At 47.7% G+C, this 12,091-nt stretch overlaps 1 protein-coding gene across 1 annotated transcript in view; it reads right to left on the bottom strand.

The window, feature by feature from the left end:
* VPS13A (vacuolar protein sorting 13 homolog A) overlaps positions 1–12,091 on the bottom strand; it is a 368,017-nt gene that overhangs the window by 98,867 nt on the left and 257,059 nt on the right. Inside the window, exons 49-50 of the mRNA XM_075318171.1 lie at positions 6,089–6,193; positions 5,861–6,007 (exon numbers count right to left, since the gene is read on the bottom strand). Of these exons, the coding sequence (XP_075174286.1) occupies positions 5,861–6,007; positions 6,089–6,193 (252 nt within the window). The remainder of the gene's footprint in view (positions 1–5,860; positions 6,008–6,088; positions 6,194–12,091) is intronic.

Below are 12,091 nucleotides of genomic sequence, written 5' to 3'. Positions count from 1 at the left end.
GTGGAAATATGTAAGGCAGGCGGAAGTGGTGCCAGGAGCAGACTAGAGCATCCGCGCCGATGGACTGCGGGTCGCGTGACCTGGCTATGAACGCGGGTACCTTTGCATTCAACCTTGAGGCCATTAGGTCCACGTCTGGTGTGCCCCAGCGAGTGCAGATGTGTAGAAACACATGTGGGTGGAGAGACCATTCTCCGGCGGCTAGGCCTTGGCGACTGAGAAAGTCTGCTGCCCAGTTCTCTACCCCCAGTATGTGTACCGCTGATATCACCGATCCCGTCGATTCGGCCCAGCTGAGGATCTTGTGGGCCTCGAGATAAGCCACTTTGCTGCGGGTGCCCCCCTGCCGATTGATATAGGCTACAGCTGTCGCATTGTCCGATTGGACTCGAATCTGACGACCCGCTAGCAGAGGGCAGAACGCTCTGATCGCGAGGAAGATCGCGCGGAGTTCCAGGGTGTTTATGGGTAGGGAAAACTCCTGGGGCGTCCAACGTCCTTGAGCAGTGTGGTGCCTAGGAGGCTGGCGTCCGTGGTCAGGACCAGCTAGTTCACTGGGAGAAAGGATCTCCCCTTCAATAGGGATGAGGACCGAAGCCACCAGCGGAGTGCGTACCTGACTGGAGGCGTCAGGTGAAGATGTCTGTCCAGGGAGAAGGGGCTCTTGTCCCAGGCCGCTAGAAGGGCTAGCTGCAGTGGGCGGAGGTGCAGTTGAGCAAAGGGTACTGCTTCCATAGCCGCCACCATCCTGCCGAGCACTTGCATGCTGAATCGAATGAAGCGAGACGGAGGACGTAGGAGGCAGCGTACCGCTGTCCAGTGACATCCCCAGGAAGGTGATGGATCGTGATGGGACCGGGGATGATTTGTCCAGATTCACTAGCCACCCTAAGCGGGATAGGGTGTCCACAGTGATCTGTACGCTGGTTGAGCAGTCGCGGAAGGAGGGGGCCTTGATGAGGAGGTCGTCCAAGTAAGGGAGAATGACCACTCCCCTGGCGTGAAGGACGCTCATGGCGGCCGCCATGACTTTGGTGAAGACCCTTGGTGCGGTGGCAAGGCCGAAGGGTAGAGCTACGAATTGAAAGTGGGAGTCCTGAATTGCAAAGCGGAGGAACTTTTGGTGATCTGGGGCGATGGGTATGTGCAGGTACGCGTCCTTGATGTCTATGGATGCGAGGAATTCCCCTTCGACCATGGATGCAATAATGGACCTTAGGGACTCCATTCTGAATCTCCGTACGTGCACATGCTTGTTTAGGTGTTTGAGGTCCAGGATGGGTCGAACTGACCCATCCTTTTTGGGGACCACAAAGAGGTTGGAATAAAAACCCCCGAACTTCTCGTCGTCTGGGACAGGTATTATCACTCCTGCTGTTTGGGGCGAGTGGATTGCTGTGAAAAAAGCTTTGCGTCGTTTTCGAGTCTTTGAGGGGTTTGAGAGAAAGAACCGAATCGGGAGTCGGGTCCGAAATTCTATGTGGTAACCGGAAGACACAAGGTCTCGCACCCATTTGTCGTCTGAGGCGGCAGCCCAGATGTGTTGAAAAAAGCCGCAGTCGACCTCCTACAATGAGTGTGTCTTCTGGGGCGCCGAAGGAGTCATGAGGGGGGGAAAACGTCGTGGCCGAGTCTCCCTAGTCCTGGACTGTTTCGGTCTAGGCTGCCATGACGAAGTAGGTTTCGGGGAGAGCTGAGAAGGTCGGTCCCTGCGTAGTCCGCGGGTGGTGGCGTGGACAGCACGGGGTGTCGACCAACCAAATGAGTTCCGAAAGGAGCGGAACGAGGACTGTGGACGTCTGGTGAAGGACGTCCTGGACTTCAGCTGGGGGAGGGAGGTACTCTTTCCTCCCGTGGCGTCAGAAATGAGCTTGTCCAGACGTTTGCCAAACAAACGGTCTGGAAAAAAGGGGAGGCCCGTGAGAGACTTCTTGGAGGCAGAGTCTGCTCGCCATTGTCGGAGTCAGAGAGCTCTACGGATGGCTATGGTATTTGAGGCGGCAAACGCTGCGCAGGTAGCAGCGTCCATGGAGGCCTGCATGAGGTACTCCGCCGCAGAGGCAATTTGAGCTGTTACCTCTATGAAGGTATGAGTGAACTGGGATTCCTCAAGCGAAGTGTTAAGGGATTCTGCCCAGACCGAGATCGCCTTTGCGACCCACACAGAGGCAAAGGAGGGCGAGAGGGAGGAACCCGCAGCCTCAAACGCAGAGCGGGCGAGGTGCTCCACCTGTCTGTCTGTCGGGTCCTTGATGGAGGAACCATCGGGTAAAGACAGGAGCGTCTTTGTGGTAAAGCGGGAGACAGGGGGGTCGACCGAGGGCGGATCGGCCCAGCCCTTAGGGGCAGGTGAGGCAAAAGGGTACCGGGACTCCATGAGTTTTCGGTTACCGAAGCGCCTGTCAGGCTTCTCCCTTTGCTTTGTGAGGATATCCTGAAACTCAGGGTGATCAGCGAAAACCTTTTTGGGTTTCCTTGCCCTCTTAAAGGAGACCGCATGGTCAGTGGTAGTGAATGGGGGATCCTCCACATGCAGAGTTTGGTTGATTGCTCCTATAAGGGAGTCTATTACAGTTTGATCATCTGGGGAGGCTGAAACCAAGGAATCCTCCTGGTACAAACAGCATTCTCCCTCCTCCAGCTCTTCAGAAGCCATGGAGCATGTGGGAGAGCCTGCCCTGTGTGCTCCCGAGGGAGAGCCCCCTGGAGACACCCGGCCGTGTGCTCTTTTCCTGATCCCTGCAACCGGTGAAGCATGTGCCCGGATTACCTCAGAAGGATCCTCCATAGGGGTATCCTCAAGCTGCGTTCCGTCAAGGGACCTAGAAGGGTGTGGAGGATGACATTGCGTAGCCAGCACCAGGATCTGTGACAGTTTTTGCATGGATTGGGACAGAAACTGTGCCCATTCCGGTGGGCTGGGAGCCCTAGGCTCTGGGTGGACGGTTGCGGCGCTGGTGACAGTGGGTTCTTGGGGGGCTATAGGGGCACAGGACTCACAGAGAGAAAAGGTGTGTTTACGTGGTAGCTCAGCGTGGCAGGCAGTGCAGGCTGAATAATAGACTATGTGGGCCTTAGCCCTCTTAGTGCCCTTAGAATTCTGCATGTTCCTGATAGGTATATGCTAGGAGGGGGAGCAATGCTCAGCAGAGCTACAGTGAGCAGCACCTTACCAGAATCAGCCGATGACCCTGTGTCCTCAGGTAGGAGTAAGCTGTGTGGAGATCTTCCCACGCTTTCCTGGGGGGGGCTTATCGCGGCCGCGGGGGGTGGGGCTTAGCGCTAAAAGAGGGCAAAGAAGTAGTCAGTGTGCCCCCCCTGCTGTGGGTAGTAAAAAACGTCGGGAAAGGAGCTTCTGATCGTTTTCTTCCCTCTCCCTCTAGTCAGCACACAGCGTGTCACCGGTGGTTATCAGCCGGCTTTTCTGATAGATCAAATAAACAGAGCAGATGATAAACAGCGTGAGTCCCTGAGCTCTGTGATTTTCTAGCCACCCCTTCCCCCCTGCCACCGGAAATTATCTGTGGAGTTTGCAAACAGGAGGGACTTCCCCCCCCTCCTCCAGCCAGCAAGCTAGGGAAAAGTTAACACTGTGTGTTCAGGATTCTTGGGGCTCTAGCCAGGGACTTTCTCATAATAAATACTGTATATTCAGCCCTGGGAGCCTTTCCTGCACTGTCTTTTCTCCCTTTGTCTGGGAAACCAGTCAGGGGGGATCTCACCTTAAACACTGCTTCAATCCAGGCAGTGACAATAGCAGAGTCAGCTTGCTGTATCCAGTCACAACCTTGCCATATTCAACTCAGAGCCTGCAAAGAGGGGCTGAGGAATTGTGCCTCTGCCCTGGGATTTGGAAAATCGGTGTCTATGGAACCAGTCGTCCAGCCTAGGATCCAGCGTCGCGTGAGGGGGTACGTGTAGGCAACACTTCACGTTCCCGCCCGTTGATGGTAGTGGGAGATCGGTCCCAAAAGGAAACCGTCACCCTCAAAACCTCAAAAAAATAACAAACCGTGAAAGGAAGTGCCTCCTATAGACACTAAGCTAAAACTGAGACTGCCTGGCCCGGCCAGGGGGTGTATACTGCAGAGGAGGAGTTATGCTTTTGCATCTACTTAGTGTCCTCCTATGGATAGGCAGCATAACACCCATGGTCCTGTGTCCCCCAATGAGGCGTCAGAGAAAATCCTTTTTCTAGTGTGAACAAAGCCTAAAGGGGGCTTTACGCGCAACAATATCGCTAACGATATCTCGTCGGGATCACGGAATTAGTGACGTTGTTGCGTGTGACACCTATGAGCGAGTGTTAACGATCAAAAATACTCACCTAATGGTTGATCGTTGACACGTCGTTCATTTTCAAAAAATCGTTGTTGGTGCTTGACGCAGGTTGTTAGTCGTTCCTGAGGCAGCACACATCGCTACGTGTGACACCCCAAGGACGACGAACAACACCGTACCTGCATCCTCCGGCAACGAGGTGGGCGTGACTTTCATGCGGCTGCTCTCCGCCCCTGCCTGCCGTTTGACATCACTGACACCGCACGAACCGCCCACTTAGAAAAAAGGCTGTTCGCCGGCCACAGCGACGTCGTTAGGAAGGTAAGTATGTGTGACGGGCACTAGCGATTTTGTCCGCCATGGGCAGCAATTTGCCCGTGACGCACAAACAACGGGGGGCGTGTGCTTTCACGAGTGACATAGCTAGCGATGTTGCTGCGTGTAATGCGCCCTTTAGGGTTCCTTCAAAGAAATTCGCCAATTTGTGCAATGTTTGTATACATTTTACAGCTTGCACAGTTTGGCTGTATTCTTTTATTTGTATATCATGCAATCATAGAAGGTTGCACCTGTTCACACTTGCTTTAGTCTGTTCAGAGGTGCTGGTCAGGTTTTTGTAGTGTAGATGTATTAATACAGTCACCTACGGCATCCAGCGCCATTCCTCTTCTGGGTCATATGATGACGATTCATACTTTTTTAGGCCGATCCGCACACAGTTTGACCCGGAAGTGGGTTTTACAGGTTGCACCGTTTATACTTTGCTTTATTCTATTCGGAGGTGCTGGTCAGTTTTTTGTAGTTTAGTGTAGTGTAGATGTGTTAATGTACTCCTTTATTGCCATCCTCTCTGCTATCCAGCGCCATTCCACTTCTGAGTCACGTGACGACGATTCATACTCTTCCAGATCGCTCCGTGTGGCCTGGTAGTGAATTTTCCTATGTAAGCCTATACAGTTTCAGAATGAGGTTTACATTGTGAAAAGACTTCTGGCTCACACACAGAGTGCAATGTGATCCAGAGAGTCTGAATCGCTGTCATGTGACTCAAAAGAGGACCAGAACAACGCTGGATACCAAAGAATACACCTACACTACACTAACAATTCAGAAAATATTTTCAGTATTTCATTTTTACTCTCATTTGAAATCACTGACAGATGTCTTAAAAGAAGGATGGAATTAATCCTCAAGTTTATTAAAAGTTTCACATCATTTCAATATATATTAATTTTTCATTTACTTAGATTATATAAGGTAACCTCTAGTTGCTAAAAGCTTAGTATTAATAGTGAAATGACGGCTGAACCTGCACAATTTGTCATGACTGGCACAATGTCTAATATGTTTGGGGGTGTCCCAATTCTCCCATAGCAGATATCTGGGGAAATAAAGGCTGTCATGTTGGAATTCAACATGCTTGATTATTTTGTTTTCTTGCGTATAAGCCTCTTCAAGTGATGTCCGACAGAGTCTTGCTGAGCTTACTTACTTGACTGAGCAGAGCGTGCACGTTTATGGAGTTGTTCTGTATGAGAGAAGAAAGGACACAACCACTATGGACACCAAAGAAACTCACCTGTCCAGAGCCAACCACAACCACTCTCTCGGTGCCCTCTTCAATGATATCTACTTTATAAATGCTTCTATTGGTTATCATAAAAAACGGGGTAAACGTGACAATTCTGGTGAGATTGAAACTGCTGGCATAGATGGAGACACCCACCTAAAATGGATAATAAAGCAAATAATATGTACATTTACTGTATGTGTGGGTTTATTTCAGTAAGCCTATAAGTGCACTTACCTGGTAGTCCAGGTGTTTACTCTTACACTTTACACAACCATGTGTGCCAACGGTATCCAATGAAAAGGGATCAGACAATTCACTGTCGGTGATCATAAGCTGTACCTGTGAAAGCAGCATATGACAATTAATGAACATAAATGATAATATTTTTAATGCAATTGTCATTCTTCATTGGTTTATATATAATGCCCAATCTATCACTACTACAGGTGTTACTACTGCGCTGTTGATGGGGCAGCACATATATATTTTCTATGCAACTTTACATGAAACATCTAAGGCTATGTGCGCACGTTGCGTATTTGCATGCAGTTACGCTGCGATCTGCACCGCAGCGTGACTGCATGCGTCCTGCGTCCCCAGCACAATCTATGGAGATTATGCAGGAGCCGTGCGCACGTGGCGTATTAGAGCGCAGCGCTTCGGCTGCTGGCCGAAGCGCGCGTTCTAAGAAGTGACATGTCACTTATTCCGTGCGCTCTGCATGCAGTCCCTGCTCTGTCTATGGGAGGGGCTGCACTCAGAGCGCATGGAATCGGCTTTTTTTTTCATTACGGACTCTTTCTGCAGCGATTTGAAGCGCACATGTGCTGTTCAAATCGCTGCAGAAATTTCTGCAGGGACAGAACGCTACGTGCGAACTGCGCACATAGCCTAAAAACAAAAGGGTGAAAGTCACATAGCTGGTATACAATAAAAATTATGAAAGTTGTCAAAAATGTGTCGTTTTTAATAATAAAGATGCTCATGGATATAACAGGTCTGACTCCAAATTCTATTTTTCCTGTTTATGACCATTTTCTCCAAATAAGACCCACAAAGTTAAAAAGTGGACCTTTCGGGTTCTATATGCACACAGAACCACGAGCAGTTCTGGGTGCATATCTATAATCCCTGCCTAACAGTCCCTGTATCTAGTAGCATAGATAAAGAGATCTTTAAATGTATTTCTAAAGATTCTTTATAATATGCTAATGAGGCCAGCGAATAGTTGCAAGGGTGTTAGTTCCCTTGGCTACTAATCGGCCCCCTTAGCATGTTAGCACGCCCCTGTAGGCTAATAAATGCGCAGCGTCAGAGGAATGGTTGCGCTCACCTATGTTGCCACCGCTGGTTTTCGGCTCAGTGCGCAAGATCAGAACGTCCCCGGACTTAAGGCATGCGCACTGCACCAGTTTGAAGCAAGGACGCATACACCCGTTTTCATAGTATACATGACTGGAAGTCCGGGACTACTGATCAAGCACATTGAGCCAAAATCCAGCGTCCAGGGCAGTGGTGGAAGACAGCGGTGAGATCGACCATGCCTCTGATGCTGTGCATTCATTAGCATGTCAGCACGCCCACAGGGGCATGCTCACATACTAAGGGGGCCGACTAGCCAAGGGAAGTAACGCCAGGGGACTAGTCGCTGGAATCTTCAGCATATGATAACATTTCTTTAGAAATAATTTTTATGAAGATCTCTTTATGTATGCTACTAGATACAGGGTCTGTAAGAATACTAGAAGAAAGGGTATAAATACATAGCTAATGTGAATATGAGTCAGAGGACATAGGCATTGCACTACTGCTTTAAAAATATTTGTAATAAGAGTTTCTTAGCTTATGTATTGGTTAATCTATGTGATCTCGATAACCTTGACAAGGTGACCTCGTTATATCAGGAACCTAATCTCAAAGGCTTCTATGTGCGATTAAAAATCTGTGTGTCTGGGCAGATAGGTTCCTGGCACCTGTTCACACTTATGGACGTTGCTGGTCAATTTTCTGATAGAAAATAATACAGTACTGTCCAAACATTTTAGGCAGGGATGGAAAAAATGCTGCAAATTAAGAGCGATTTAAAGAAAAAAAAAATATAGGAGTGTTAATTGCTTTTTGTTAATGTTAAAAATAAACTAAGTGAATTAACAAAACAGAAACCTAAATCAAATAAATTATTTTGCCTTCATAACACAATCAATTCTTCTAGGTACACTTGCACGAAGTCAGGGATTTTTTTAGGATTATAGTCAGGGGTACGAGAAACCAATTATACCAAGCAGGTGAAAATAATCAACAGTTTCATATGTAGGTTGAAACAGTCATTAACTGAAGCTGTTGTGTAGGAGACTTTAAACTGGGTGAAGAACACTGTGGGTGCTATTATTTTGAGGTTGAGGAAGACCGTTTCATGTCACAGGTTATATCATGACAAGACTGAACACACAAACAAGACACAAGGTAGTTAGGCTATGTGCGCACAGTGCGTTTTTCGCGGCGTTTTTCGGGTGCGTTTTTGGCCTCAAAACTGCAGGACTTTGCTTCCCCAGCAAAGTCTATGAGTTTTCATTTTTGCTGTCCGCACACATCTGTTTTTTTTCAGCTGCGTTTTTGTGGTGCCACAAAAACGCAGCATGCCAATTATTCCCGCGTTTTTCACTGCGCTTTTCATCCATTGAGCTCAATGGGATGTTGAAAGACGCAATGAGAAACGCAAATAGCTGCGTTTTGGTGCGTTTCTAAGACCAAAAACGCAGCTATAAACGCAGGAGGTGGGTAGTAAAGTGACGTGTACAGGAAGAGGATTCCTTCTGTCAGTATATACAGAAGCGTGAATCCTCCCGGTACCGTCACCGTCGCTTCCACCTCCCGTCCTGTGCATGTATGCTGCCGTGCGGCGCCATGTCTGGGCGGGAGGTGGAAGCGGCTGCGAAAAATAAAGTTAACAGTAGAAAAAATAAAAAAAAAGTTATACTCACCTGTCTGCAGCCTCCCGGTGCCATGCCCGCTCCCAGCTCCTCTCACGGTATCGCCACCCCCGCTCCGGCTGTGTGCAGACGGCCGAGAAACCTCCGATGGATGCAGGACCTGGCGATGGATCACCTGATGCAGTCACCTGACGCATCAGCTGATCGTGAGTATCGGGCTGACGCGGGCGCCCGGCCGGTATCAGCGGATACGTCAGGAGACTTCATCCCTGATTACCGGCAGCTGCTGCAGCGATCGGACAGGATCAGACTCCCGCCCCATCGCTGCAGGAGCTGCCGGTAATCAGCACATAAGTGAGTATTATTTTTTTTATTTTTTTTTTGCACCGATGCATCTGCTGATTGTATAAACGGCTTTTATACAATCAGCTGATGTGTGATGGGATTCAGGCACTTGAACCTGACACATCATCTGATCACTTTGCCTTCCAGCAAACCGATCAGATGATATTGGATCCGGATTGGACGGCGCGGGACCCTTGACCCAGGATTACTGCGGAGGGGGGTTCTTTATTTCAATAAAGATGGAGTCACTAATTGTGTTGTGTTTTATTTCTAATAAAAATATTTTTCTGTGTGTTGTGTTTTTTTTTTATCTTTACTAGAAATTCATGGTGGCCATGTCTAATATTGGCGTGACACCATGAATTTCGGGCTTAGGGCCAGCTATACAGCTAGCCCTAACCCCATTATTACCCGGCGAGCCACCTGGCTTCAGGGCAGCTGGAAGAGTTGGATACAGCGCCAGAAGATGGCGCTTCTATGAAAGCGCCATTTTCTGGGGTGGCTGCGGGACTGCAATTCACAGCGGGGGTGCCCAGAAAGCATGGGCACCCTGCACTGTGGATTCCAATCCCCAGCTGCCTAGTTGTACCCGGCTGGACTCAAAAATTGGTCGAAGCTCACGTCATTTTTTTTTAAATTATTTCATGAAACTCATGAAATAATTTTAAAAAAAAGGGCTTCCCTATATTTTTGGTTCCCAGCCGGGTACAAATAGGCAGCTGGGGGTTGGGGGCAGCCCGTACCTGCCTGCTGTACCCGGCTAGCATACATAAATATGGCGAAGCCCACGTCATTTTTTTTGTTTGGGGGGGCAAAGAAATCCTGCATACAGTCCTGGAATCAGGATGCTGAGCCTTGTAGTTCGACAGCTGCTGTCTGCTCTCCTGCATACACTATTGGATGGAGGATGCTGAGCCTTGTAGGTCTGCTCCCCCTGACTCTCCCTCAAGCATACAGTCCTGGATGGAGCATGCTGAGCCTTGTAGTTCTGCAGCTGCTGTCTGCTCTCCTGCATACACTATTGGATGGAGTATGCTGAGCCTTGTAGTTCTGCAGCTGTCTGCTCTTCTGCATACACTAGTGGAGAATGAAGAACACATTGAAGAAGGAAATGACATCAGACCTTTTTTTTTGTTCACTGATAAAAAACGCATAAGGACGCAGTGAGCAAAAACGCAGCAAAACGCAGCAAAAAAACGCACGTTTTTTCGACGCAGGTGCGTTTTTGTGCGTTTTTAGCGGCCAAAAACGCACAAAAACGCAGCGTCAAAAAAACGCAGTGTGCGCACATAGCCTTACACTGTATCAGCAAGGCCACTCCCAGGCAAAAACTTTAACGCAAACTGGGATTTCAAGATATTCTGGTCAAGCTATCTTGAAGAAGCACCAAGAAATGGGCAATGATGAGAACTGTAGACACAGTGGTCGGATAAGGAAACTTAGTGCAGCAGAAAAAGAGATCATGTTTACTTCTCTTTGAAATCCGAAGAGGTCTAGCAGTGTCATCAGCTCAGAACTGGCACCAACCAGTGGGACCCAGCTATATCCTTCTACTGTTCCAAAAAGTAAGGAAAGAGGTGGTCTTCATGGACTTGCGGCTAGAAAGTCATACATTCTATACGGAAACAAGACCAAATCTATGCAGGAAACATTGTAACTAAAATACAGAAAGATGGCAGCTGGTTCTCTGGAGTAGAGTCCAAATTTGAAATATCTGGCTGTAAAGCAGTTTGTTCTCCAAAGAACTGGAGAGCAGTACAGTAATGGGTGTCTGCAGGCAACAGTGAAGTGTAGTGGAGGTTCTGTAGCTACATTTGTAGCTACATTTCAGCAACTGCAGTTTTGAATTTTGAAGATTAAAAGTGTCCTAACGGCTGAGAAATACAAACAGATACTTATCCACCATGTCTTTCCTTTAGGGAGGCATCTGACTGGCCCCAAATTTATTGTGCAACAGAATGACGACCCCAAACATACAGCCAATGTCATTAAGAACTATCTTCAATGTAAAGAAGAACAAGGACTCCTGGAAGTGATAATTTGGCCACCTATGAGCCTTAACATTAGCATCAGCTTGTCTGTCTGAGATTAAATGATAGAAAGAACTAGTTACACAAGTCTACATCCAATGAGGTTCTGTAGTTAGTACCTAAAGAGGTTTGAGAAAACCTCCTTGCCCTCAAAAACGGTGTGCAGGTGCCCCTAGTAGAACTGATGGTGTGTTAAAGTCAAATGGTGATCACATCAAGTATTGATTTGATTTAGATTTATCACTCATTCATGTTGCATTTTGTTAATTGATAAAAATAAACTATAAGCATTCTTACTTTGCAGCATTTCCTCTGCACCTGTCTAGTGCTTTTACATGGCACTGTGATATACAAAATATATATATATATATATATATATATATATATATATATATATATATATATATATATATATATACATACATACACACACACACACACAGTATACTGTATATATACATACAGTTATTTTTGGTAGCAGAAATATTATCACATAGATTTTATACAAACATTGTGTGCAAATGCAGAATGTTAATTGTATATGAAAGAGGTTGGCCACTACTTTAACATTAGTGGCCTATCCTTAGGATACATCATCAATGTCTGATTGGCTGGGGTCCTACACCCGGCACCCCCGCTGATCATGTGTTCTCAGCAGGTGAAAATGCTCAGTTTCAGAGCTGCTCTGGCTTCTGATAGCGGTCGCGGCCAGGTCCTGCACATCTGCCTCTCATTCAAATCAATAGTAGTCGGATGTGCAGTACCTGACCGTGGCCACTATCAGATGACAGAGCAGCTCAGTACTGAGCATTAACGGCCGCCATGGAGACATGTAGTTCATTTACTCTCAGTAGCTGTGCTCTCAGTGCGGGCGCCGGGCAGATTCAGCACGCTATTAACTTCAGATTAACAACATTTTTTCACATGACAGG

This window comes from Anomaloglossus baeobatrachus, chromosome 1, assembly GCF_048569485.1.
Source record: "Anomaloglossus baeobatrachus isolate aAnoBae1 chromosome 1, aAnoBae1.hap1, whole genome shotgun sequence".
In the NCBI taxonomy this organism is placed as follows: domain Eukaryota; kingdom Metazoa; phylum Chordata; class Amphibia; order Anura; family Aromobatidae; genus Anomaloglossus; species Anomaloglossus baeobatrachus.
The sequence above is the reverse complement of the archived record's forward strand: the minus strand, read 5'-3'. Positions and strand labels throughout refer to the sequence as shown.